We start from the raw sequence: 27,453 nt of genomic DNA, 5'->3' as shown, positions 1-27,453 counted from the left end.
GTATCAGACATGCATATAAAAGGGCACTATATGCCAACAGGGAAAATCTGTTATCTGGTTCACGTAACCATATTAATAGGATAGTATGCAGTATCCCTTTTTCATCTAAATCTGGGGATATAAAAAGTATTATTCTTAAACATTGGCCGATATTGAAATCTCTACCTGGGTTTTCGGAAACACCTGTTTTTGCTATGAAAAAGGGTAAGAATTTAAGAATTTATTGGCACGGACTAATAGTGAATATGATATGGAATGTGAGTGGGAGCAACATACATGAGGTGGATGTTCAGTGTGTTGTAATGATTTGGTCATTAAATCATTTAGTCCGCCCACATTAAAATATCTGTTAATTATTAGGGGTAATTTTTCATGCTGTTCTGTTGGAGTTATATATGTGATTGTATGCCCTTGTAATTTGGTGTATATTGGACATACTAGGCGGGAAATCAAAATGAGAATTATAGAACATAAGAGTCGATTGAGATTGGGTAAGGAAGGGGAGTTCCTCTAGTTTCTCACTGGCGGGAATGTGGTCATCAGGTAGAGGAATTGAAGTTTTTTGTAATACAACAGTGTTTATTCCAGAATAAGGGGGAGGGAAATCCTGCATTGAGCAGAGAGATATTTTTACATGGAAAACATACCAACCCTATGGTCTTAATGATGACACAGAGTGGGATGCATTCTATGGATATTGAAATATATATATATATTCTGCATGGGTTGTATGAATATTACTCCCCCAAGTTCATATGTTCTAATTGGGTATCAGAGGGATTTGGGCAGGAAATTATGAAATTTATGTGACTTGTTTGTTCATGTTATTTAGATCATGGGTCGTATAGATTTAGGTTGGGATATAGTGGAGTAATGGACATTAAAAAGTAATTTGAATTTTTAGTGCATGACGTTTTTAATACATGCCTAGAGGAATTTTTTGGTATATGGGGAGAGGTAAGTTAGTACAAGATGTTCTTTTTAGAGAAATGTAGGGTGTGATGAGTATGAGTTCGGGAGCGTTGTTTGTATAATAGCTATTGGCATTAACATTGTATACCTCTTCTGATTGGCTGCAAGAATCTCTGATTGTTACTGGAGACGGGGTAGGGGCTTATAATCCAAACCACCCAATCCTGGTGCACGGATTGGGTGGTTTGGATTATAAGTATGACATTGTTGAGATTACATTTTCAGATGCCGTGGAGGAGTTAAGTGTCAGCAGATGGCTTGAAATGATATTCATGGAGCGCTATTTGGAAGAAAATATCAATTGTGGATACTGTATTGCGAGTTAATTAGGGTGCATTGTGAGTTTGTTATAATAGGTAGTGACTGAGTGCATATGCACGTTTTTTTATTATTGTAGGTTTTTTGATTATGCTGTGTAGGATGTTGGTGAAATTCCGGGTTTTGTGAACTTGAACATTTATGTATTGCGGTAGGTGTATATATATCTGATATTAATAGGTATTGAGAATGCTTATAGGATTTTGTTATGGAATTAGATTTTTGTGTATATATTACAAACTGGTTAATAGCACATGGAGAAGTTTGGAATGGCGTGAGAAGCGGCGCATGACTGTTGAAGCCGATGGGAGATATGCCTTAGAAGATCAATACAAGTTGAAGATATAATAAGATAATCAGTTTTGATTTCCCCTGAAGAAGCCCGTCAAGAGTGAAACGAGGGTCCTCGTCGGGAGGTGTATTTTGGAGTCAAGTTGATTGGATTAGCATCATCCATTGGTTAGTATCTAGGTTCGATAGTGGGTCTTCAATGTTTTGAGAAATATAATTCTAGGCATTGAAATTTTTAACTCATTTTCTGGTATGATTGGGGAATATATTGTAGGTGATGAATATTTTAGTTATTGTTCTAGGGAATGTTCTCTCTGTTATGTATGATTTTATATAGTATGATTGGAGGAGATGTATGTATGAATATGTGTGGATTGAGGTATGAATGATGGGTAGAATATATATGCGTCGCTAATACATGTTAAAAATTAATGGGTTTGAAATGTTATTTGTGGGGCTTATAGTGGATGTAATATTTGGTGAATGTGTTTTTTAAAAAGTGCTTCGTGAAATGATCTTTTGTTAATAAACAGATTGAAAAATGGTTTCTAATAATATTGAGTGGTTATGGTATATATTTTTCTCTGATTGTTTAATATTGATTGCATTCAGAGGAATTGCACATATATTCTTTATTTTAATTGGTTATCTTTTAGAGGAGCCAGATTGTTCTCTTCTAAGGCGAATTTCCTGCATGAGAGGCACTTTATATGTTGCCTCATAGTAGATGCAAAAGTTTAGGAATTTCTTAGTGTAATATGAAAGTTAAAAAAAAAAAAAAATAGATGAAGCCAGATGAAGTACGAGGTTTGCTTAGTTTTGTGTTGGGAAAAATGCTCAGCACATCTGGGTCATAATGCATGTGGCACAAAATAGGAAGCAACACAGGGTTCCTTGGTAAATACATTGTTTTAGACTTTAATTATATCCATCTTTGCTAAATTGGGCATGCTGCATTTTTCTCTTCTTTAATGTATCTACATATTTTGTACTTGAGTATGACAGAGCTTGATAAGACATTACCTTTTATTTAATGTCTTTGCAACTTGCATTATTTTCTTCAGACCTGTGTTACTTTCACAGGTACGTAACTAATCAGAAATACATAAAAGAAAACTTCAGATTCAGCAGAATTATGCAGCTTCTTTATTGCCATCAGGTTTCTGTGAAGTAAAACCAGACAGTTTCAAAATATTTTGACCATGTTGGTTAGTTTACTGTCTGGTTATGTCTCTGTTTGTCCTGACTCTTGATTATGAGAGCTTTGTGCTGACAGTGCTGATTTAATTAACACCCCCACCTCTGCTCCCCCTTGCTCTCTAGGCTGCATATCCTTCATTGTTTGTTTTAAAGTTGATTGGGGGGGGGAGGGGAATTTAAAAAAAAAAAAAAAAAAGAAGCACAAAGTGTAAATCACCAACCACAAAAACACTGGACCAGTGAATATCCAGAATGTCCTTTGTGAAATTTGAATTGGCTTCAGGGAGTAAATGTCGCCATGAAGTGCTACAAGGATAGTGTACATTTTCCTTTCTTGATCACTGGTTGAAATATGGCCTGGGTAGGCAATGACTGAAAGTTGCTATCAAAGTGCAGGGAGAGTAATTTTAGAGCAGTGCACATAGCAGTAAAGTAATTGCTTTGAAAATGTAACTTATACACGTACTCCAGGATATGCCTAAGTTACATGCGGAACTTGTGCATGTAAATGTACATGCAGACTTTTGGAAATTCAGTATTCTGCACACAAGTCCTATCCCTGCCCCTAACTCTGTCCCTCCTCACTCAGAATGCCCACCAAGAGTACTTGTAGAAGTACACACATAATTAGGTTACATGCTTGCTTGTACTTGCAGTCGTGTCGTCATTTTGTGAATTTATTGTTCATGAAAGGTGCTATGCTAGTAATTGGTGCAAGTCTATTTATCCAAAAAATAGGTACAACTTGAGTAATGGTGTTGTGTGCTTCATGATTATTTAACATGAGTAAAACCATGTTTATGCGCAAGTGGCTTTGAAATTTTTACCCCCTTAAAGAGCATCTTGTGTGAATTGAGTTGGTAATATTAGTTTAGATTGCAATCAGCAAATGTTAACATTCCAGAACAGCACCATTACTATTAATTAGCATATTTTGTAGCAAAGTAGGGATTTGCGGAGGAACCTGTGTTCAGTTCCCAGCTCAGGTCTTCTGCTTTTCAGGTCAGTCAGGCCTGGGGTTGCTGTGGAGACGGCATTTACAGTCCCAGTGGGGAAGTTCATCGTGGTTCTCATGCATCATCAACATCTAGTTGGCTGGATTTAGGACTCATGATTACAGGTTTCTGAAGGGAGCTCTTGTACTTGGCCTCCAGCTCAGCGCTGGCACTGTGATGACTGAACTAAAGGAAGCTAAGAGGGCAGTTGTGAAGCCGACTCTTTAGAACAGTGTCTTGATCTGATAGAGGATAGCTATCATCCTGTGACTAATTTGCAGATTGTTGACAGGGATGGGAGTCCATTATCTGTTTGCAGGTGGCATACCGATTATGTTTCCATTGAAACCGAGGGCATAGAAGATCAATCTGAAATAAATCAATGCTGGCAGAAGTTTCTGCATGGTGTGTCGCTAGTAAGCTAAAGTTAAGTGTTAAGACCTAAACCCTATTGGCCCGATTTTAAATGGCCGACGCGCGTAAAAAACCGGGGGTTAGGCATGTGGCCGGGCCTTGCATGCACAGTGCGCATTTTAGAAGGGGCCCAGCTGCGCATGTAACCCTCGCTACGTGCACAAGAGCCAGACTGAAGAAACGGGGCGGGGCTTTGCTGGTACAGCAGCCATTTGCTGCTGTGCTGGGGAAGCACGCCGGCAGTGTGCCGGAACGTGCAACATGCTACTGCTCCTTTGGGGGAGCAACAGGTAAAATATAAAAAAAAAAAACCAAAGGTAGATAGGATAAGGGGAGAGGAGGAGAGGGGAAAGGGAAGAGAGGTTGGGGTAGGGGCTAGGGAAGTTCCCTCCCAGTCCGCTCCTTAATTGGAGCAGACTGGGAGGGAACTGGAGAAGGCCGTGATGCGTCGCCATGCTAAACTTGCCAAATTCTACCCACCCTTTGTGCGCCGCCCCAGATTTTATAACATGTGCGTCCATGTGCGCACGCACTTTTTAAAAATCTACCCCTATGGGTTGGAGTGGGATGTGACTAACCAGCCACCAGAGTTTTCTAGGCAGCTCAATGGTCAGAAGCTATTGATAAGTAGTAAAGTCTGAGATCTCGGAGTTTGGTTAGATTCCAGACTTACTATGCAGTCACAAATATCAGGGATAACTATAATGGCTTTTTAAAAATCTCCAAACCATTTGTCAGATCAGGGCTTTGCTTACACCGAAAGATCTGAGGATGGTAGTCCAAGCTTTATTTTTAACCAGAATTGATTATTGTAACATTTTTATGGGCTTACCAAAGATGTCTTTGAGAAAGCAGTAGTTCACACAAAATACTCCCTCAAGATCAATAGGTGGCCTTAAAATGACAGACTCTGACTCCTATTCTCCAAGAGCTGCCCTGCCTTCCCAGTGGAATTTTGCATCCAGTTAAAGATTTTGGGCCTAGATTTTAACGTACTCCATGACACGGCCTCTGCCTACTTCCTGAACCAATGAATTTGGTTCATCTCAAATGTGGTTATTGTGTGTTCCTGGGATCTGAGAATTAGGTTAGAGAGATTTATAGTTAGAATATTCTCTGTTGTCACTCCTAAATTCTGGAATTCTCTCCCATTTGAGATTAGTAAGTGATTGAAAGCCTGGTTGTTTCTTTGGCATATACTTGAGAACATTGGTTTTATGTTGGAATTTTCAGTGGACTGAGATTATGTAGATTTATTTATTTATTTCACTTTATTATATCGGTGTACATGTTATAACGTCCATATGAATGTGCTTGATGTTTATTCAGTGTTTTTTACTGTAATTTTGTCATGATATTGTATGTTAAAATGTTTTTATGATTTTTATTTTAATACATATTGTTAATCACAATGAGCATTCTAGTTAATAGTAATATATAAATTGAATGTATAAATAAAATAAACTCCATGGGATGTTGCAAATGAAGGCTCATGGCAAGAGATCTTGGCCCTGGTTCTGATTCAGCCCAAAGGAGCAGAAGGAAACTATCGGGTCAAAAAATAAGTGGACAGGTGCTGAATGAGCATAGAAACATTTTCCCATCCCCTTTCATTGTGATCCTTCCATGACAGGTTTTATGCACATGGCCAAGATAGTCATGAAGCCTACAGGACCCTCTATTCAGACTGTACCTGTTTTTTGGATAAATAAATTTGCATTAATTACTAGTATAGCACATTTCATGAGCAATAATGCACAAATGCTTATCTTTTCAAATCAAACTGTTGTGTATTACAGCTTCTTGGTATGATTTTTAATCTCCTGTGGGCCCTATTGGCAGAAGCAAATCAAGCCTATGAAATTCCCCTTTTTCCAACACTTGTACATATTTACTTGGATTCTGCTCACACTTTTTTAAATTGGAATGTCAAGGCAAATTACATCCAGGCAGATTTAATTTGTTTAATAGTTCAAATTGAAGATTGCAATCTTTTTTTTTTCTTTCTAATTGTAATTTTTATTTGAAAAGTTGGCTGTACAATTTTTCATCAAGCCAGAAACTGAACATATATTGAGATCTGTTTAAGACAAGCTGATAAGTCACAAAGTTAACCATCACATGTGGCAATATTTACTGCCATCTGTACAGATGGAAAAAGGGGAAAATGATTTTATTGCCTAGGACCATGCACATTTAAGAAACTTTGAAAAAGCATGCAGGCTTGCAATAAGTTAGAATTTTGGTGCTAATAAATTATATTTTTAGTCTCTTGTAGACCAGTTTGAGGAGCAGAATCCATCTGCATTGGAACGCCTGAAGATGTTTTACAGTTCCCAAATGCCACCCCTTTGGGCTATTGAGGTACATTGCAATCCATATAGCAACATTCAGGGGGGCAGGTACAGACAGTAGCCTTGATAGTACAAACCATTTCAAAAGGTTTCAAGTTAGGTCTGGGCTATTTTCTGATATTCTGAAAGCCTATTTTCGTGTGTACACACAAAAACTTTGAGTAACCATTATTCATGAAAGATTTCCCGCTGAACAGACTTGCATCTGAGAAATATTTGGGCAGATGATAACCTTATTCCAAGTTCACTTAGAATGAAATATTTGTAGACTTAAAGGAGCAAGTTGTTCCCCCCGCCCCCTTAGAAATAAGTAGGGTCGTGAATTGTTTTTTGACGATTTAAAAAAAATCGTCAGATATTTTTTAAATCGTCAAAAATCGTTAAGAGTCGCGATACAATAGAAATTCCCCCGATAAATCGTAAATCGGGGGAGGGCAGGGAAAACCGGCACACCAAAACAACCCCTAAGCCCACCCCGACCCTAAAACCCCTAAACCCACCCCGACCCTATAAAACGAATCTCTTACCTTCCCCCACCCTCCCTGGGTGGGGGAAGGTAAGAGATTCGTTTTGGGGGGCTCGGGAGGGTGGGGGAAGCTAAGGGGTCGTTTTTAAAGGGTCGGGTGGGTTTTTTTTTTATCGGGCCATCGGCGCCATTTTTGAGTGGCAGCCAAAATGGCGCCGATGGCCCGAGAGCGGGAGATCGGTCACCGCGCCCCCACTGGACTACCAGGTAATCGTAAAATGTTTTTGGGGGGTTCGGGAGGGTGGGGGAAGGTAAGGGGTCAATTTTAAAGGGTCGGGCCTTACTAAAAAAAAAATAACGATGTGAATCGGAACCTATTCCGATTCACATCACCACCGATCAGATTTTTTTCCCCCTCTAGCCGAACCCGATCATTAAGACAATCAGGCACACGATTCACATCCTTAGAAGTAAGTGCTAGCTGTTAAAATATGTATTGCCTTGGTGAAAACCAGTCATCCCCCCCACATTTTCCAAAGGTCCAGATATTTTACATACATTTTAATAGTAATGTAATGTCTATAAATGTATAACCTGCAGTAAATGTATTCTCTGGTTTAATATTTTTCAGCGTCAGCTGGCAAATTTGCTCTTTGACCTAGGGTGCACTAGTTCAGCACTTAAGATCTTTGAAAAGCTGGAAATGTGGGAAGATTCGGTGATTTGCTATGAAAAGGCTGGACAGCATGGGAAGGTAATTTAGGGCCTTTTAACCTGTTGGTTTATATTACAGGACCTCTTGCTTCATTTTACATCATTACATAGTGTTCTTTATTGAAGTTTTGCTAATTATACATCAGTCAAGGTAATCTTGAAAAATAAATCCACGGTATAAGTATAAAAAAAAATTAAAGCAGAAAATCTAAGAAATACAATTCATCATGTATAATTATGTCTCATCTGAGAGACAGATGTAATACATTGCTTAAAATCCAAATGCACATAAACAGACTCAAGAAGTACTATACAGCCAAACCAGATTGACTTGAGATGATCATGGAATGACAAATAGGCTTTGTTCTAGCCTGCAGGAAACTATAAAGTTGGTTTGGCTCATAAAACACATTTATTACCTTCTAACTTAATTTCACCTTTCCAAGGAAATTTGAGCATTTAGGTGTTACGTAATGCAACCACCTCTTGCTCCCTATTTAAAAAAAAAAAAAAAAAAACCTTCCACCTTTGTAGAGTTAATCTGGCATTAACTGCAACTTCCCTTCTCAGTGGAAATTGCAGTTATCTGATATAGTGCAAATAGAGAAAATCACTTATTCCTTGCGAGAGAAATTTTGGGAATATATACACTATTTCATTGGTACTTCTATCTGTTAAGGTTGAAGTGGTGGGAGAGGCCATTGTAGTGCATGATTTTCCATATATTTTATGTTTTGTTGTATGGGTACATACAATGTTACCTGCATGTCCTGTACAGTATTGTTTCATCTGTTAAATAAAATGTTTCAAAAAGAAATCAGGAAACCTAAGAACGGCTATACTGGGTCAGACAAAAGGGTTCATCAAGCCCAGTATCCTGTTTCCAGGAAAGGCCAATCCATTCCCCTCCCCCCCATTTATTCATTCTCTGTCTGGGCCCAGCTCCCTTCAGTGATACAAACTTTAAAAACTTTCACCATCCCCCTCCCAAACCCATGGCTGGTGCCAGGGTATTAGGTGCCCTAGGCGAACCTTATAGCATTGTACAATGCGACCCCCCCTCCCCCTCCCCATTCCCCAAAGACAGTTAAGTGTTATTCATTTATATTTTACATGAAAAATATCAAAGTAAAGTATTCAGAGATAAAAATCACTTACATTATATTTATATGCACTGCTGTGATGCCAACTAGAAATCCCTGCAAAAGACAGATGGAACTGATTGTGATGTGTTTTGGGTGTGGTGGGCTTGACCTTCCGAAAGCCCTAAAACACTAATACACTTCCTATTAGCAGGCCAATACAGTACAGTGCACTCCGGTAGGCACTAATTTCTGCCGGCACAGGGAAAGTGCACAGAAAAGCAGTAAAAACTGCTTTTCTGTGCACCCTCCGACTTAATATCATGGCGATATTAAGTCGGAGGTCCCAAAAGTTAAAAATAGTCTAAAAAAATAAAATTTAAAATTGGCTCGCGGGTTGAAAACCGGACACTCAATTTTGCCGGTGTCAGGTTTCCGAACCCATGGCTGTCAGCGGGTTTGAGAACCGACGCCGGCAAAATTGAGCACACACACATCCATCCCAGGCAGGCTCCCATTCTCACACACACACACCCATTCCAGGCAGGCTCCCATTCTCTCACACCCCCCCCCCCCAATCCCAGGCAGGCTCCCATTCTCACACACACACACACCCTCCCCCATCCCAGGCAGGCTCCCATTCACACACACACACACGCAGACCAGGCAGTCTGGGTCCATGGGTCATTCCTTCTCCACTGCTGCTGCCAACCTGTTCCTTCTTTGTGGAGAAAAGCTGTTCCATAGCTCCTCTTCCTGTGCTGGCCCCGAGATAATTCAACACTCGTGGTTCCAGCACTTCCTGTATTCTTATTTTGCGGGATGAGAATACCTGGCAGAATCACAAATACTAGATTCCATGCTGCTTGCATTTAGGGATAAGCAGTGGCTTTCCCCAAGCCTTTCTGGTTAATAACAGTTTATGAACTTTTCCTCTAAGATCTTATCCAAACTTTCTTAAATTCAGCTATGTTAATTGCCTTTACCACATCCTCCGGCAGTAAATTCCAGAGCTTAATTGTGTATTGAATGAAACTATTTTCTCCAATTTGTTTTAAATGTACTACTCAGTAATTTCATGTATTGTATCCTAGTCTTTATATTTTTGGAAAGAGTAAACAATCAATTTGCATTTATTGTTCCACTCTGCTTATGATTTTATAGACCTCTATCATATCTCACCTCAGCTATCTCTTCTACAAGCTGAAGAGCCCTAATCTCTTTAGCCTTTCCTCAGAAAGGAGCAGTTCCATCCCCTTTATCATTTTGGTTGCTCTTCTCTGTAACTTTTCTAGTTCTTCTTTATCTATTTTGAGATGTGGTGACCAGAATTGCAGAAAGTATCCTAGGTTCAGTCCCACCATGGAGTGATGCAAAGATATTACGATTTTCTCTATTTTATTCTCTATTTCTTTCCTAAAAATTCCTAACATTTAATTTGCTTTTTTGACCACCGCTGTTCACTGAGCTGAGGATTTCAGTGTATTGTCTGCGATGATGCCTAGATTGTTTTCTGGGTGTTGACTCTTAATATGGAACCTAACATTGTGTAACTACAGTTTGGATTACTTTTTTGCCCTAGGTGCATTTCTTTGCATTTGTTCTCATTAAATTTCATCTGCAAGTTGAATGCCCAGTTTCCCAGTCTCACAAGGTTCTCCTGCAATTTTTCATAATCCTAATGGAATAATTTTATGTCTGCAAATTTGATCACCTCACTCGTTCTCTTTTCCAGATCATTTATAAATATGTTTAAAAAAACAGTCCAAGTACAGATCCCTGGGGAAAGCCACTATTTACCTTTTCCATTGAGAAAACTGACCATTTAGTCCTACTCTGTCTCCTATCTTTTAATCAGTTTGCAATCCACATTAAGACATTGTCTCCTATCCCATGATTTTTAAAGTTCCTGATGAGTCTCTTATGGGAGACTTTGACAGAAGCTTTTTGAAAATCAAGATACACTATATCCATAAGCTCACCATTTTCCACATGTTTGTTTGTACCTTCAAAAAATTGTAGCAGATTGGTGAAGCAAGACTTCCATCCCAGGTATCTCCCTAACATCCTCTTCAGTAAACACTTAGAAGTCCTCATTTAGTCACTGTCCAGATGGCAAAGTTAGCTGGATAAATTTATCCAGCTGACTTTGGAGGTATATTTAATAGTGCAGCCACACTACTGAATGTAGTTGGCTATCTTAAAGATAGCTGTCCTAAAGTTGGTTGGCTATTTGGCCCAACCAGTCTTAGCCGGTTAAGTAATCAGACTAATTCTGGATATAGAGTTAGCTGGGTAACTTAGCCAGCTAACTCAATACCTCCCAGTTATAGCCCCAGAACGTCCCTAATTTAGCTGGCTAAATTCTAGCTGGCTAAGTGCCCAAATATTCATTTAGCTAATTAACTTCTGAGTTATCCATCTAAATGCTTCTGAATATGGACTTCTATAGCAAACAGTTAATTTAGCCTTTCCGCTATGGCCTTATCTTCCCTAAATGCCCCTTTTATCCCTTGACTCCCTCACAAGTTTCCTGCTTTGGATGTATTTGAAAAGATTTTTATTATGTGGTTTTTGTTTTGTGTTTTGCCTCTGTGGCAAGCTGCTTATCAAATTCTCTCTTTGCCTACTTTATCAATGTTTTGCATCTAACTTGCCAATGCTTCTTTCCATTTTTTGAAAGAGGGTTCTTTTGACTATAATTTTTCACTTCACCTTTTAACAATGTCAGCAGTTACTTGGCCTTCCTTCTTCCTTTTTCTAATGTGTGGAATACATCCAGGCTGGGCTTCCAAGATTGTATTTTGGTGTAAATTTGTTTATTGAACAGTTATCCTCTAGAAAACAGAACATGAGAACATGATACAGTCTACTTAGAGCCATCAAAACATTTTGATCACATTTCAATGTCATATAACCTCATAGAAAAGGAACCTTGAACACAAGTCGAAACATAAATCGTTAATTTCAATGCGCTTATAGAGATGTTGATACCAGCGTGGGGGGGAAGGGTGGGGGGACAAAGGGTAATATAAGGGGCACGACAAGGATTAATAGTTAAATCAAGGGGGCAGAAATAATAATAATAACAACAGTTTCCAAGATTGTATTTTTAAACAGTGTCCATTTCTGATATAAACTTAACCTTTGCAGCTGCATCTTTTAATTTTATTTCTTTTTTTCCTCATTTTAGCTTAGTCTCCTATTTGAAAGTTAAATGCTAGAGTAGTAGTTTTCCTTGATGTCCTTCATCAGTTAAGACCAATTTGATTATGATGTGATCATTATTGCTATTAGCTCTTGCACCAAATCCTGGGTTCCCTTAACAATTAGGTCTAAAATAGCTGCTCCTCTAGTCAGTTGTTGGACCAGCTGCTCCATGAAACTTCATTTATTTCATCTCTAAACTTTACCTCCCTAGCATATCCTGATGTGTCATTTACTTCATCAGTATTGGGGAAACTGAAACCTTCCATTATTATATTGACAAAATTGTTAGCTTCCTTAATTTATCATGTCATCATATGTTCATTCTGACCAGGTGGGTGGTAGTATACCCTCATGGTTATACTTTTCCCCATCATACATGGAATTTCTATCCTTCAAGATTCCACAGTGCATTTAATCTGCCGGATCTTTATCCTGTTTGACTCTATGCCATCCTTATAATGCCAGCCACCTCCAAGTTGATCCACATTATCATTGAGATATAATCTGTATCCCAGTATCACACTGTTCATTGGTTATTCCCCTTCCACCAGGTCTCTGAGATGCCAGTTATGTCTACCTCTTTATTTAGTGCTATACATTCTAACTCCCCATCTTATTTTTTAGACTTCTGGCATTTGCATACAGAAAGTTCAAAGTATGTTTTTTGCTTGTATTTAAAACCTTTCTAGCACTTGACGTGATAATTTGGAGTCTTTTAACTCAATATGCTCTTTACCTAAAGGCACCTGGACTACTTTTGCCTTTAATAGAACATCTCTATCAGGAGATGCTAACTTCCCTATTATGTTAGTATGTTTTGAAGATAGCTCCCTCTGAACCACGTGCTACTGTGAGCGACGGTCTGCTTTCTTCCATGTTCTAGTTTAAAAACTGCTGTATCTCCTTTTTTAAATGTTAGCATCAGTAGTCTGGATTCACCCTGGTTAAGGTGGAGTCCATCTTTTCAGAATAGGCTTCCACCTCCCCAAAAGGTTGCCCATTTCCTAACAAATCTAAAGCCCTCTTCCCTGCAACATCATCTCATTCATGCATTGAGACTTTGGAGCTCTGCCTGCCTCTGGGGTCTTCTGAGAATGCTACTCCTGGAGGTTCTGGATTTCAACTTTCTACTTAAAACTTTAGCTTTGAGAACATCCGTCCCACACCTTCCTATGTCATTGGTCCTGCTTTCACTATGACAACCAGCCCTGCACCTTCTAAAATCTTGTCCAGGTGACGCTTGAGGTTTGCCACCTTTGCATCAGGCAAAGCAAGTTACCAAACAATCCAAATGTCTACTAGATTACTTAGCTATCTACATTCCTAAAGATCATATCACCATAACCCTTCCCTCCTGGGCACATACCCTTGGAGGCTCGTCCTTGGTGCAAAAGGATACTGCATCACCTGGAGAAACAGGTACTGGCTGCAGGATCTCTTCCTGCTACACCAAGGTAATGCTGTCTTTCCAGGTGACCTTGCTCCTCCAAGGCAGCATATGGGCTGCCATGCTGGAGTTACGGCTTTATTACAATCTCCCTGTAGGTCTTTTTTTGGTTTGCCTCTAGGTCTGCTACTCTAACCTTCAGAGATCAAACTCATTTTCTGAGAGTCTAGAGCTCTCTGCTTTGAGAGCACACACAAAATCTCTCACTAATGGGTATATAAGCAAGTTTAGGGGTGCAGGGACCTGTCTGCTACAGGACACTTCCAATTGCCCTCCCACCTTACTTCACAATTCTAAGTCAGGAAAAGAAGACTTGTATTCTCCTCAGAAACAGAATTTTTTTTGTCAGATTTGGCAGGGTTTAGCATTTAGAAAATAACAATTCTTGTCTTTAACATCCTGGCCACTAAGCACCAGTTTTCCCTAAAGAAAATTTGCTATCATGAGTGGTAACAACATGCCATAAACCTTAGCCTGCTTAATATATTAATACTTGGGGCTAACTTACTTACCCCTGGTCCCAGTTTCAGATGATATCCCTCTGTTTTATCTCTGAAGCATATGCTGGCTGGAGATCTGGAGAAGGTGGGCAGGGGAGAGGCTTCCTGGCTTGGTACTGGCAGAGCAGGCAGGCAGTCCTGGAATAGGCTTGCTTCTGGCTCTGGTACTTGTCAGGCTATCTGGATTTGCTCTTGTCCCTCACCGTCCCCGACTCCATGTCACACTCCACACCTGAACAGGGTGTTTCCTCTCTCTGGTCTCCTGCCCCAGTCTCTTGGCCACACCTAGTCTCCCTCCTCGATAGGGCTGGTGTTCTGCTTCAGGTTCCCCTTTCTTTTCTTTCAGGGGTCCCTTCTCTGGTTTCAGGGTTTTTCTCAGTATTCCCCCTCAGAGTTCACTTCCCCAGGGGGTCCTACACTTTTTCGGGTCTCTTCTTTGGTTCTTCTTTGCCTCTTGTCTTATACTTTCCATTTGATACATATGTATAAGCTCATACATAATCACGTGGTGGGTGGGGAGGGTCTTTTCCGCATTGCAGGTTTTTTCCCCCTCCCCATTTCCTCAGAGGTGGGGGCCCTGCCACGTTGCAGGTTTTCTTCCCCCTCCCCATTTCTTCAGGGGAAGAACTTCCATGTCTGTATGGCAAGCTGTGTGCTAGAGCGTTTTTCTTCATCTCCGGCTGCCCCCCCCCCTTCCAAAGGTGGGGGTCTTTCTGAACTCTGGACTCTGCCTTGGCTGATCCAAGACTTCTGCTTATGAGTTTGTTGTATTGTGTTTCTGCATTTTTTTTTATTTAGACAGGCACATCTTGATAAAGTACCTTTCAGTGTGTCAGGGCAAAGTATCTTCTTTTTCTACTGAGACAGTGCTGTTTTGCTAGGGACATAGGTTCTTTCTTTTGCTGTGACAGTGTTTGGGGCCTGTCAGCAACTGGCCTGTACATTTCTTGGCTATTATGATTCGTATCTGGTGATTCAGTGGTAAAACGTGAGATATCTCCCTACAGGTAGATAATCATATATTTGGCACTTAGTGCAAAAAATGCTACATCTCACTGCTTGACTGCTGCCTGCATCTTAATATTATTGAGTTATTAGTTAATTAATGCTGCTAAGGAGTAGGGATGCTTAATCTGATGTAAAGTCCTATAAATGTATTTGGTGTATTTTGTTTGCAGTGGCTTGCAAGGGGCAACAGTTAATCTATTGATAAGGGTTGGGTTACTCCCTCATTTTTTTCTAAATCTGATTGATTCTTATTGTGAAAAATTGTCTCTCTTCCTTATAATTGAGAAGACTACAGATCAAAGACTGTGCTTGGGTAGTTAAGAGTTGGGATGGGCAGGAGGGAAAAAAAAGAACTGAAAATTAATCTATCTTTCTTTTTAAATAAAACACATACTGAAAAATTAACCAATCAAACATAATGCAGAATTTCAGTTTACCCAAACATCTCTCCCCCACCCCAAGCTTTAAGTCACAAATTTTCCCAGCAAAGCAGCAAAATCAGTATTCCCTCGTATTTATTCAATCTATCCCCACATTTGTAGCCAGTAGGCAAGGAAAACACTTTTGCAGCAGGTAGTATGAATCTAACAGGACTTCCAAAATCTCTTGATAACTTTTCTTCAACATATCCAGTGGTGTTACTAAAAGAGATCTTGGGAAGTTCAACGATTGAAGGCTAAACCTCCTACTTTGATTTTCAGGATTCTCCAATTTACAGTAAACCATATTCTTTTTAATAGGAGCCACATCATATCTCTGCAGCTCTCTAAACTGTCTGTCAAGCTAATCTAGTCGTATCCCATAGTCACCATTCACCTGTGCTTGTGTTTCCATGATATGTAGTATAGCAGAAGTAGATAACACACACTCAATTTTTGCAGTCAGAGCCTTCTCCAAGCCTGCAGTAGCACTCTGTATGTTATCCAGTGCCACTACAAAAGTTTCTTAGGAGGGCTATCTCTTGTTCTTGAACTTCCTGTTGGATGGGAACCAGTGTGTCTCTCTCCAAATAGGTTATAAGAGCTACCCAATCATATTGTAGAGACCCCAAGGTTTCCACCAGATGGCCCTAGTTCCCTGCCCTGGTATTACAGCTAGAGGGACAGACCATTCTTTGCAGCAGCACCCTCTGAGACTTTCTGACCAGGAGGGGACAGGGTCAGACCCTTAGAGTGTGTGGTCTTTTGGTTTGGAATTTGAAGAGTAAGGAGCTCTTTTTGTTTGTCCTGTCAGAGTGAGGCCCATTTTTTAAATTTTATTTTTATTGAAGTATAACAGAACTAGACAGCAAACAAGTTTGTCACTGAAGTCAGGATCATATGGAATATAGGAAATTATATTACAAAGGAAAAGAAAAATGTACAACAAAATCATCAAATAAAAACAATAGACCCAATTAAAGGAAAGAAAAAAGCAATAATTTAGAGAAGCAACAACAGGATTTGTGATATCAGATGGAGTATGTGAATAAAGGAAAAGCCTCAGTTGAGATGGTTCAAAGAAGACATGTCTGGTGGTATTAAATTTCAGAACACATTTACAAAGATGATAAATTATTATCTTGGCTCCCAACTGATGAGCCTCTTGACACATTACTAAGAATCTCTTCCTACGCTGTTGAGTAGACCTAGTGATATCAGGGGAAATCCATATCTTTTGACCATAGTATTGCTTATCTCTATTATGTAGAAGAAGCCTTAAAATTAAATCATAATCAGATGGAAAAACAAAGCTAACAAGTAAAATCCCACGATATTCAACATGGTCCTCTCCAGATGTTTCCAAACAAGCAGAGAGATCAGTAAATAGCAGTAGCCGGCATTTGGTTTCCAATAAAAATATATTCTTTCCTCTCAAAAGAAATCACGTGGAAATGTCAGCTGAGTTTTTCAAAACATCTTGAAGATATTTTTTTAATTGGTCATGTGGAGATATTCAATTTATATAAGGAAAATTCAACACTTAGATTTAATTATCTAGAGAGTTTTCCATATTCTCCAACCTTTTAGCATTAATCACATCTGTTTGTAACAGTCTGCTTTGGATTGACTGAATTTGATTAACCCGCTTATCCAAATCCTTAATCTTTGAGGTATGAGAGGAAATTAAGGGGTCCATTGTATGTATTACATTACTAAAGTTAAAGAAGAAATAAAATTTTCCAGTGATACTAAAGCAGTCCAAACAGAATCCAGAGTAATAATTGATGGCTTGGCCAAATTCGACTAATGGATAGCGCTTACCAAACTTTCCTGGTGGGGAATCACTATCTCCTCATGGGACCCAGCCAGTTCTTCTCAACCAACCGAGTAGAAGTCAGGACTGAACTTCCATGGGTGTTCCGCTTCTTCCACCGAAATTAGCTGTTCCAGTGGTAGCGTCAAAATATCTACAAAGCAGCCAGATTCAGCATACATGGCACCAACTAAGGGATCCACCCCAGTAGCCGCTGGCAATTCCAATGCCTTCCGTCTTGTCAGCGGCCCCGGACACACAGTCAGGTCATATAAAGGAGGAGAGGGAGTTAAAGGTGCTCCAGGACTCAAGGAGGTTTGCATGTCCAGCAGTGCTGGTATGCGCTCTTCACCAGCAACTGCAGTGGACCCACCCGGAGGTAAATGATCCATTGGGGTGAAGAAGTACTCTATACACTGCTGAATATATCCAGGTAAGGGAAGAGCCAAGGAATCCTCCCTTATCCATCCTTTTCTCTTAGTATGCAGCATAGGAAGCAATTCACAAGGAAATTGTAAGCAGAGAGCAGAGCTTCAAAAACCACATCCTTCCCTCAAGACACCATATTGGCATTTGTGTTAGAGGAGATTTCTGACAAGGCACTGTTCCTGCCTGTGAGGATCTGCCTCTCATTTTTGGAAGACAGACTTTAAGGTTATTGTCAATTTTGGTGACATACATTCCCTGGATCTGGAGGCCAGGGAGCTAAAAACTACTCCACTACTATGCAAAGTAGTATAGTTTTCAGTTTGTGTTATGAAGTAATGATACAAGTCTTCAGGACTTTTCTGATCATAATTAGACCTACTGATTCGAGTTCTGGTTATCAAAAAATGACAAAACTGCATTTTGATGCCAAGCAGCATGTCACAATGTCGGTCCATGTGTCTGGAGAAAGGTTTTTGTCAGCACCCTTCTTTCTGTTGTGTTTTGCCTTAGGTCTCTTGCACTGCTCGTTATGCTTGGATCAGAATTAAGATCTTGTCCAGCCATCTCAGATCAGTTTTTGCTACCTAGTGGTTTGAGGCTTAATACGATGTTGAAGCTTTTCCTTTTTTTACTTTAGGTAGCTTCTAAAAAAAAGGAAAAAGAATTAGACTGGAAGTTTTAAAACATGAAACCACATCCAAAAAAACAAACTTTTTTTTGTGTCACTAAAGAGTCCTCTCTGAGAAAATGGTAATTATTTAATTAGAATCTAGAAAAGAGCAACTGAAAATTCACTGAAATTGACAGATTGTGCCAGTCTGTCTACAAATGGGGAAGACAAAATGGAAGCAATATTATTGTAAATGTGATTTAATGCTCAGACTGTGATAACTTCACTTATATTTAGCAATTATCTTTGTTCAACTACAGATTTACATAAGAAACATAAGAAATGCCATACTGGGCCAGGCAAGGGTCCATCAAGCCCAACATCTTGTTTTAGACCGTGGCCAATGCAGGTCACAAGAACCTGGCAGGATCTCAGAAGATAGATCCAGTCCTCCTTGCTCATAACCAGGGATAAACAGTGGTTTTCCTAAGTCTACATAGCTAATGATTTATCGACATTTCCTTCAGGGACTTGTCAAAATCTTTTTAAGACCCGGATATACTAACTGTGTTCACCATCTTCTCTGGTAGCAAATTCTTCATTTGTCCACATAAACCTATCTCCAACAGTGGCTGATCCCTAAATGTAGATCTAATTTCTTGCTGTTCACACTCAGACCATTGGTGGGTCTCCCTGAAATTACTAGGCTAATAACTATTTATGGACTTTTCTTCTAGAGTTTGTACAAACACTGTTTAAACCCAACTATGCTAGTTGCCTTAACCACATCTTCCACCAATTAATTCCACAGCTTGATTGTATGTTATGTGAAAAACGGGTAGTTTTCTAGTGCTGTTGTGATATTCTAACTTCCTCATTATGCCAGAATCCTGTGAAGTTAGCTTATTTCAAACTATGCGATCCTGAGCAACTGTCTGTTTTCCCCATGGTCTAGTTTAAAAGGTGCTCCATCTCTTTTGTAAATGTTAGTGCCAGCATCCTGGTAACAACCTGGTTAAGGTGAAGCCTGTCCTTTCAACAAGGGTTTTTCCTTGTCTAAAATGTTGTCCAGATCCTTACAAACCTAAAGCCCTCTTCCCTGCACCTTCTCATCAACACATTGAATCTCTGGAGCTCTGCCTGTCTCTGGAGTCCTGCACGTGGAATGGGAAGCATTTCTGAGAGTGCTACTTTGGAACTTCTGGATTTCAATGTTTCTATCTAAAAGCCTCAATTTGGCTTCCAAAACCTCCTTCCCATGCTTTGTCATTGGTGCTCAGACATACTATGACAGTTGGCTTTCGTCCAGCATTGTCTAAAATCTTATCCAGATGATGTGTGAGGTCCACTAGCTGTGCACCAATCAGACAAGTTACAGTATAAGTGCTCTTCACATCCACCAGACATCCAGCTATCTACATTCCTTGTGACTGAATCGCCAACTACAATGGCCATCAAAACCCTTCCCTCCTTGGCACATACCCCTGGAGACAAATATTAGATATTAGAGGATAAGGCATCACCTGGAAGGCAGGTCCTAGCTACAACATCATTTCCTGCCACACTAGGGTAATGCTTTCCTTCCAGTCACCCTAATTTCTCCAAGGCAACACAAGGGCCGCCAAACTAGAAGTGGGACCACTCTTCTATGACCCTGAATATCTCTATATACTTCTCCGTGTGCCCCAGCTCCTCCATTTCTGTCACTCTAGCCTCCAGAGAATGAACTAATTCTCTGAAATCCAGAAGTTTTTTGCACTGGGTGCACCCTTAAAACCTCTAATGAAAACTCATTTTACCATTTTACCTCCTTTCCATGTGCCTTGTCTCTCTTTATTTTGATATATTTTAAAACACCATATCCTAATTTATTTTTCATTAAAAAACAAAACAAGGGAACATAGTCGGGATGATAGCACAGAAATCAGAGTGATTTAGGAAACGTTAACAGCCAGGAAGTACCCTTGACATTTAGCAATCTATTCTTTCCTCTGTCAAATAAATAAATTCACTCACCAAATAAAGTGTAAAAGGTCCCTTCCCCCTTTTTTATTTTATCTCTAGGATAATTGCCCAGATGGTGCAGGTCTCCTTTACAAGGTGAAGTTTGGAGGATTTGCTGCATACAAGACCACTCGGGTCGCAGGAATCACTCCTGAAGGAGCAGTCCATTTTCCTCCCACCTGGAAGGTCTGAGCTTATCACCTCTGTAGTGCCCTAAAACTCACTGGCCCTTCCAGACGCAAACACAAGTCCTCAGCGCTGCTGTCAGCTCACTTCATTGTTTTTAGCTCTTATACAATCTGACGTAATAGTCGCAGTGATTTCCACTTTGGTCATTGTGGGGGTAATGTTCTAACTGCCTATATTGCTGCAGACTAAATTACCTGTGGATTTTTCACCAATTTTGAAAATGAAATTATGCACACACATAAACTTTAAAACTTTTCCCAGGAAAGCTACCTGCACATATTTATCCCTTCTGAGTTGTGCAGGTAGATTTCCTGAGAATACACGCAAGCATGGTTTTGAAAATTTGAAAGTAAACATGTAAGTACAAATCCCTCCCCAGGAATGTCTCGTCACATGATATTAACCATGTACTTCTACATGCACAGAAGGCAGGCAACTTCCTGAAAGCACCTTTCTGCTGATAAAGCACGGTTTTACCCATGGAAATGGCTTCGAAAATTACCCTCTCCCGGTTAGTTAATTCCCTTGAGAGCTGAGCTCCTTTAATAGGGCATTAGTTGTCAAGAGATGCCTTTCTGCCCTGGTGATCGCTTAATTGTGAGTCTTAGCGGAAAACGGAACACACATGTCTGGAAAATTACAACAATCCCTAAAAAATCAAGATATCTGGGGGGGGGGGGGGGGGAGCCAAAGTACAAACTGTTTTAGCTCCTTTTATAATTATCTCTAGCGACAGTGGATTTATTACTTAATGTTAAGAAAGAGCAAAACAGTAAACATTGAACAAGGAAGATGATGTCTGCCTGGAGAAATCTCAGCCGTAGGGTTAGGAGCATGGAATTGAAGGCAATTTAATAAAGTGAATAATTGAGGGGGAGGAAAGAAAAGCTATCACTAGAATATTTTAAGTATTACAAATCGTCCATTTAACTGGAACCACAATCCACTGGCAGTGTTTTGGATACCCAGTCCTATAGCCAGCAATTGAATTCTCTATAGATGGGGACCTTCGTCTTTATTTTTTATTTAATTTTTTTCCCAGGAATTTATCAGGGTACATTATTTGCCTTGAAAAACGATGTAATTTCTTTCCACTCATGTCTCCTGTTTTTGTTTTCTTGTTGTAAAAAACATTGATACGTTCCTGGGTAAGATAAAATAAAAACTGAAAACGAAGGTCCCTGTTTTAGCATGCCCTTGACTCCTAGTGCAAGGATGGGCAGCAGTTCTTTCTCTGAAAAGTGGCTTTAGTGAACTTGCCCAAGTGGGTGACACGAGCTGTGTGTACCATCGGAGATTCTGTAATTGCTGCTCTTCGGTGCTTAGTACAAAATGCATTCTGCTACAGGTATTATATGGGCAGTTTTCAAAACTGTGTGGTCAGGTGCAAAGCCCAGAGTTGCAGAATTTTCACCAGTTCTCAAAGGAAAAGTGCACGCATACTTTCCCTTTGAAAATTATCCAAGGGGGGAGGGATTAAAACCCTTGGAGAAATGTGCCCCTGCTTTTCCTCTGGATACATTTCCAGCCAAAACCGTGTGCATAGTTCCCGGCCTAACCTCATCATGGGAATGCCTCCATGAAAATGTGGGTAAACTGTTCAGGCGTTGTGGAACTATGCGTATGCTTTTACCTGCATACAGATTGGGCAAATTTCAAAACAGCTTTTTACCCAGGTAAGTAGCCATTTTGAAAATTGCCCATTAAACATTGTAGTTAAGTATTATTGCATGACAGGGGGCACCTCTTCTTGCATTCAAATGTCACAAGATGAAGTTACTACGGTAATACGTAAACGATGGTAACTAAATGTGGCATCAGTATTCTTGAGATCAAAAATACCCATGATGCCACTGTACGGTTCTTGCAAATAAAAATGTGAAGAAGCGTATAGTGACATCATTGGAACTTATGTTCACAAGATGAAGTTAAGTCACCAAGGAGATGCAGGAATATAAAGTCAGTCCCAAAATTCAAAATTCGAGCCTTGCCCGAAACGCTGTCAAGACGCTAAAATTTAAAGCTTTGAATGCCACAAAGAAAATACTGTTCCCCCCCCCCCCCCCCCCCCGACGCAGCCGCGTTTAGTGAAATACGGGTCCGTGTCGGAGGACCCTGTGTTGAAAAATTCTTGTGTCTTTTGAGCAATGGAGTTGCTGATTTGATGAATTAAATATTTGTGTATTTGAAAAATTTTGAATTTGGGGACTGACTTTATATTCCTGCATCTCCTTGGTTACTTGGCTACTATATTTGGAGAGCAGTATTCGCTGCACTGTGCTGCACAAGATGAAGTTAGTCATACTGTTTGAAATGTCATAACAGTATTTAAAATTTACCCTAGGGTACAGTAAGGGCAACTAAAGTGGTGGCAGCAGTGCCGTTGCTAGCCTGAGCCCACTGTGGCTTTTGAGGTTCTAGTGGTAGAAGAGTGCCGTAGCGCAGCACTACACTGTTGGCTTCCATATGCAGAGAGCGGGGGGAGGAGGAGTAATGCTCATGGCTTTCCCCAGAGGGGGGAGCTCTGGGGTATCTCTGAGGCCTCCCTGCTATCATCTCCCCCTCTCCAAGACAATTCATTGATCTTCATTGTTTGAATTGCGCAGTTCTTCGTACATACAGAGCCCTCACACAGGATTATTTAAACCACGTTTTGGGGTGGGGGGCAGGGAGAGTGGTGCTAGTGACTGGAGAAGCTGCAGGGAGCTGCATTGAATCCAGCTGACACTGGAGCACACGGTGGGTAGGTGATGGGGGAGGGGGGGAAACGTTTTGGGGTTGTGGGAGCATAATGGGGACTCAAGGATGCAGGATATCTGATAGAAGAGGAGAGGTTTCTGATGAGAAAGGCGTGGCTGTTGATAAAGGGGGTTGCCTGATGGAGTAGGAGAGAATAGAATAGGGGAGGAGGGTGTGCCTGATGGAGAGGGAGAGGAGCCAAAGGGGAACCTGATGGAGCAGAAGATGGGAGAAATCCAGAGTGTCTGATGTGGGAGGGGCAGGAGAAACATTTGTCTTCCTGGCTCATGGTGTCATGTCTTTTATTTTATTTATTTTATTTTATTGTTTAAATTAATTTAATTGTTATCTTGTTACAATGTAAAAATAGGGCAGTTCTCGCCCTATTCAACCTGTTATCTGGAAACCGATGTGATATCTCGATCGAATGTCGGTATACAAAATAAATAAATAAATAAATAAATAAATAAATGTCTTGCACAGGGTGAAGGCACACACTTTTTCACTTGGTCATAGGTGCCAAATTGTCTGGCTCTGGCTCTGGGTGGCTGGAGTTCAGTGGCATTTAGCTACTGCAGAAATTCTGAAGCTTTCAGTGATTCAACACCATAAGTATAACAGGTATTACCATATCCCCTACTGACCAACCAGAACCAAATGGATATTGAGGAGGTGGACTCAACCTGTTTGCAGGTTGTCATGCATGCTTTTCTCTTAACCTTGCTGGTTTTTTGTTCCCATAAAAATGTAAAATATTTTAAACGTACCAGCTAAATTTTATAGTCTGTTCAAAAAGAACAGTGAAGTTCATATTCCGTGCCGTTGTCCAGATAAGTGGGTAGCTTTTTTCTAGCTTTGTCCAGCTAAGTGAACATAAGAACATAAGAAATTGCCATGCTGGGTCAGACCAAGGGTCCATCAAGCCCAGCATCCTGTTTCCAACAGAGGCCAAACCAGGCCACAAGAACATGGCAATTACCCAAACACTAAGAAGATCCAATTTTTGAAGGATGCTTTTTTGGCTAAAACAGCCTCTTTCACCTTACCTTTTAACCATGCCAGTAATCGTTTTGCCTTCCTTCCACCTTTATAATGCATGGAATACATATGGACTGCGCCTCTAGAATTGTATTTTTAAACAATGTCCAAGCCTGTTGAACACTTTTAACCTTTGCAGCTGCATCTTTCAATTTTTTTCTAACTATTTTCCTCATTTTATCAAAGTTTCCCTTTTGAAAGCTTAGTGTTAGAGCTGCAGATTTACTTATTGTTCCCCTTCCAGTTATTAGTTTAAATTTGATCATGTTAATGATCACTGTTGCCAAGTGGCCCACCACCATTAACTCTCTCACCAAATCCTGCATTCCACTAAGAATTAAATCTATAATAGCTCCCTCTCTTGTTGGTTCCTGAACCAATTGCTCCATGAAGCAGTCATTTATTACATCTAGGAACTTTGTCTCTAGCAAGTCCTGATGTTACATTTACCCAGTCAATATTGGGGTAATTGAAATCTCCCATTATTATTGCACTGCCAAATTGGTTTGCTTCCCTGATTTCTCTTCAACACACATGGAATTTCTACCCATATAGATTCTATAGAGCTGGACAGCTTGATACAAATTCACATACCAGTGCATTACAGGCAGGCTACTTTTCCATGGGCCACCCTGTATTATGTGTATAGAAGATTTCTTTCTGGTGGTTTCTAAACTATTGTGAATTTGTATCAAGCTGCAAATATTCACATCATGACTTCAGATTGTTGGCAGGTTTAGAAAGCCAGTATAAGAACATAAAACTTGCCATACTGGGTCAGACCAAGGGTCCATCAAGCCCAGTATCCTATTTCCATCAGTGGCTAATCCAGGTCACAAGTACTTGGTAGAAGGGGTGTAGGGCGACTGCTGAAGTTGGTGGTGCCCCACAAAATTTCCTGCTACCATGTGACTGACCCTTTGACCTGCTTCCCCAGCCTTATGACATCAACAAAGGCTGAGCCCGAAATGTCCCCTTTGACGCTCTAACACACGTGACATTGAGCTGGCCTTTGGTGATAATGTCAGGTTAGGGGAGGCGTCCATCTTCGCGAGCAGCTGGAGGCAGGAGAGGTCGTCTGATGTCCGGAGGGGCTGCAAAAAGTAAGTCGCTTCACCTCTTCGTCGCTTTACACTGCCCGTCCCTTCTTCCCTCCTCCCGGAGCAAGGCTGCTTTTCGCGCCCTGCTTCGGGAGGAGAGAAGAAGTGACAGGCAGTGTAAAGCGGCAAAGCGACTTACTTTTTGCACCCCCCTCCGGACATTGGACGACCTCTCCTGCCTCCAGCTGCTCGCGAAGATGGACGCCTGCACGGCCGCTGAAGACGTGACATCACATGCCGTGACGCCAAACATCGTGACGTCACGTCTTCAGCGGCCGTGCAGGCGTCCATCTTCGCGAGCAGCTGGAGGCAGGAGAGGTCGTCCGATGTCCGGAGTAGAACGCGGGTTAGGAGCGGGGTAAACGCGGCCGCACTTTACTGGATAGACCTGAATGTGAGTGATGAACTGCTTTCTTTAGAGAACATTTGTTATACGTAAACAACTTTGTTTTACTGTGGTAATGCATGCCTGACCTTAGGTGGTTTTATTAAAGAACCACAGTGCTCCTGCTATAATTTTTTTTCATCAATCTGTATTTAGAAAAAATTAAAAAAAAAACCACACAGAACAGTAATTGAGTAATTGTGGCCTGACAGAATCCACCAAGTACTATAAGACACTGCAGGTCATTATATTTTCCTGAGTGTTTTCTGATTCAGGCCAGCAATATTTGGATTGATAATTACTGCTCTGTTGGTAGACAGCACGCCAAACAAGGGAAAATATGAAGCTTGCTAAATAGCAAGCAGACAATGAAAACTGCACATCAGAGATGTTAAACCTCTCATTTCCACTAGTTGTTGAGGGGCTGCAGAATATGGTTTGACTGCATTTTGGCAGTGCAGTTTATAATTTTAAGATTTCTAAGAAGAAAAACTAACAATAGTAGTCAAGCATACACCATTTTAGCTGAGGAGTGAAAGGTTCTTGGACTTAAATCAGGTGATGTGTGCTGAACTATTGGCAGACAAGAATGTTCCAGGTGACAGTTTCACATGACTGCTGTATCTGGGAACTGGTCTTTATGCCCCCGTCTTGCTTGTCCTGTCCTCTATTGTCTCTGTGCCTTCCTTTTTTGTAATCTGATTGGCAGTTGCCTTTCCAACTGTCTTTTGTTTCATGTTTTTTGGCTTGTAAGTTTTGTATACCAAGGAAAGCCAAGGAAAAAAAAAAACCGGGAGAGCAAAATTGGCCATTGTAAAAAGGCATACAGTCCTTTGTGATTATTTTGTTTGCGTGCATGCGCACAGTTAAGTTCTTGTTCTGTTTATATTCATGCTCTATCAAAATTCAGTCATCCAGGAGCATGTCCAGGCCAGCACTGAGCTTTATTTTAACAGGTTTGGATCGACACTCGACTGCATCACCGAGCGGAAACTTTCCAGGTCATATAACATGTATATTTAGGTGGCTTTAAAAAAAAAATTGTTTATATGTGGTAGTTTCCCATATTAACTGAGGAAGTGTGTGAAGAAAGCAAGAATTGAACTGTTTCCAAGAGTTATGCCATAGGCACAGACTGAGAAATCCCGTTTGATAGCTGTTTCTGAATTTAGTTGCATATGGATCTACTATGGATGTTCTCCTTTTATACATATTTTTTTTAAAGTTATAAAATAAAAAAAGAATCAAGAGGAGTATATTTTCTTTTTTGCTGCCTCTTTAATAAGGAAGTATGGATGTGAAAATACAGTTAAATTTGAAAATTTGTATCTCTTAAACATCTGCAAAAAGTAAAAACACTTCTAACCCACCCATCTATTTATGGCAGCTAAAATGCCAAAAAAATCTAATTCTATTAATTTTTATAGGTCATAGTAAGCCCCTACAAAACCTGTTAATGTTTGTGCTATATGTTTCGCCTTACATCTTTTCACTTGTTAATAGTTACTTTTTATTTAAAATATTGAACACTGTTCCTAATTTTGTACTTTACCTATATTGTGCATAAGCTCTGGCTTGTTCAGAGCTGAGACATTTTTTATTTTGTTTTGACAGGTTGCCCTGTAACTGTTGTTTTGCTTCTAATTCAGTGCCAGTGACTAGTAAACATAATAGCCTAAGAATTATTGTGCTGGGTCAAACAAAAGTCCATCGAGCCCAGCGTCCTGCCTCAAACAGTCCAGGTAACTTGGAA

The 27,453-nt window shown here is 40.3% G+C and overlaps 1 protein-coding gene across 4 annotated transcripts in view; it reads left to right on the top strand.

Moving 5' to 3' along the window:
- Window positions 1–27,453, top strand: part of TTC27 (tetratricopeptide repeat domain 27) — a 521,976-nt gene that overhangs the window by 400,688 nt on the left and 93,835 nt on the right. For all 4 annotated transcript variants that reach the window (XM_029593895.1, XM_029593892.1, XM_029593893.1 and 1 more), the window contains exons 11-12: window positions 6,459–6,554; window positions 7,642–7,764. In XM_029593895.1, the coding sequence (XP_029449755.1) occupies window positions 6,459–6,554; window positions 7,642–7,764 (219 nt within the window). The remainder of the gene's footprint in view (window positions 1–6,458; window positions 6,555–7,641; window positions 7,765–27,453) is intronic.

Source organism: Rhinatrema bivittatum, chromosome 3 (genome assembly GCF_901001135.1).
Source record: "Rhinatrema bivittatum chromosome 3, aRhiBiv1.1, whole genome shotgun sequence".
Lineage (NCBI taxonomy): Eukaryota > Metazoa > Chordata > Amphibia > Gymnophiona > Rhinatrematidae > Rhinatrema > Rhinatrema bivittatum.
Note: the sequence above shows the minus strand (reverse complement) of the source record. Positions and strands in the feature narration are given on the sequence as shown.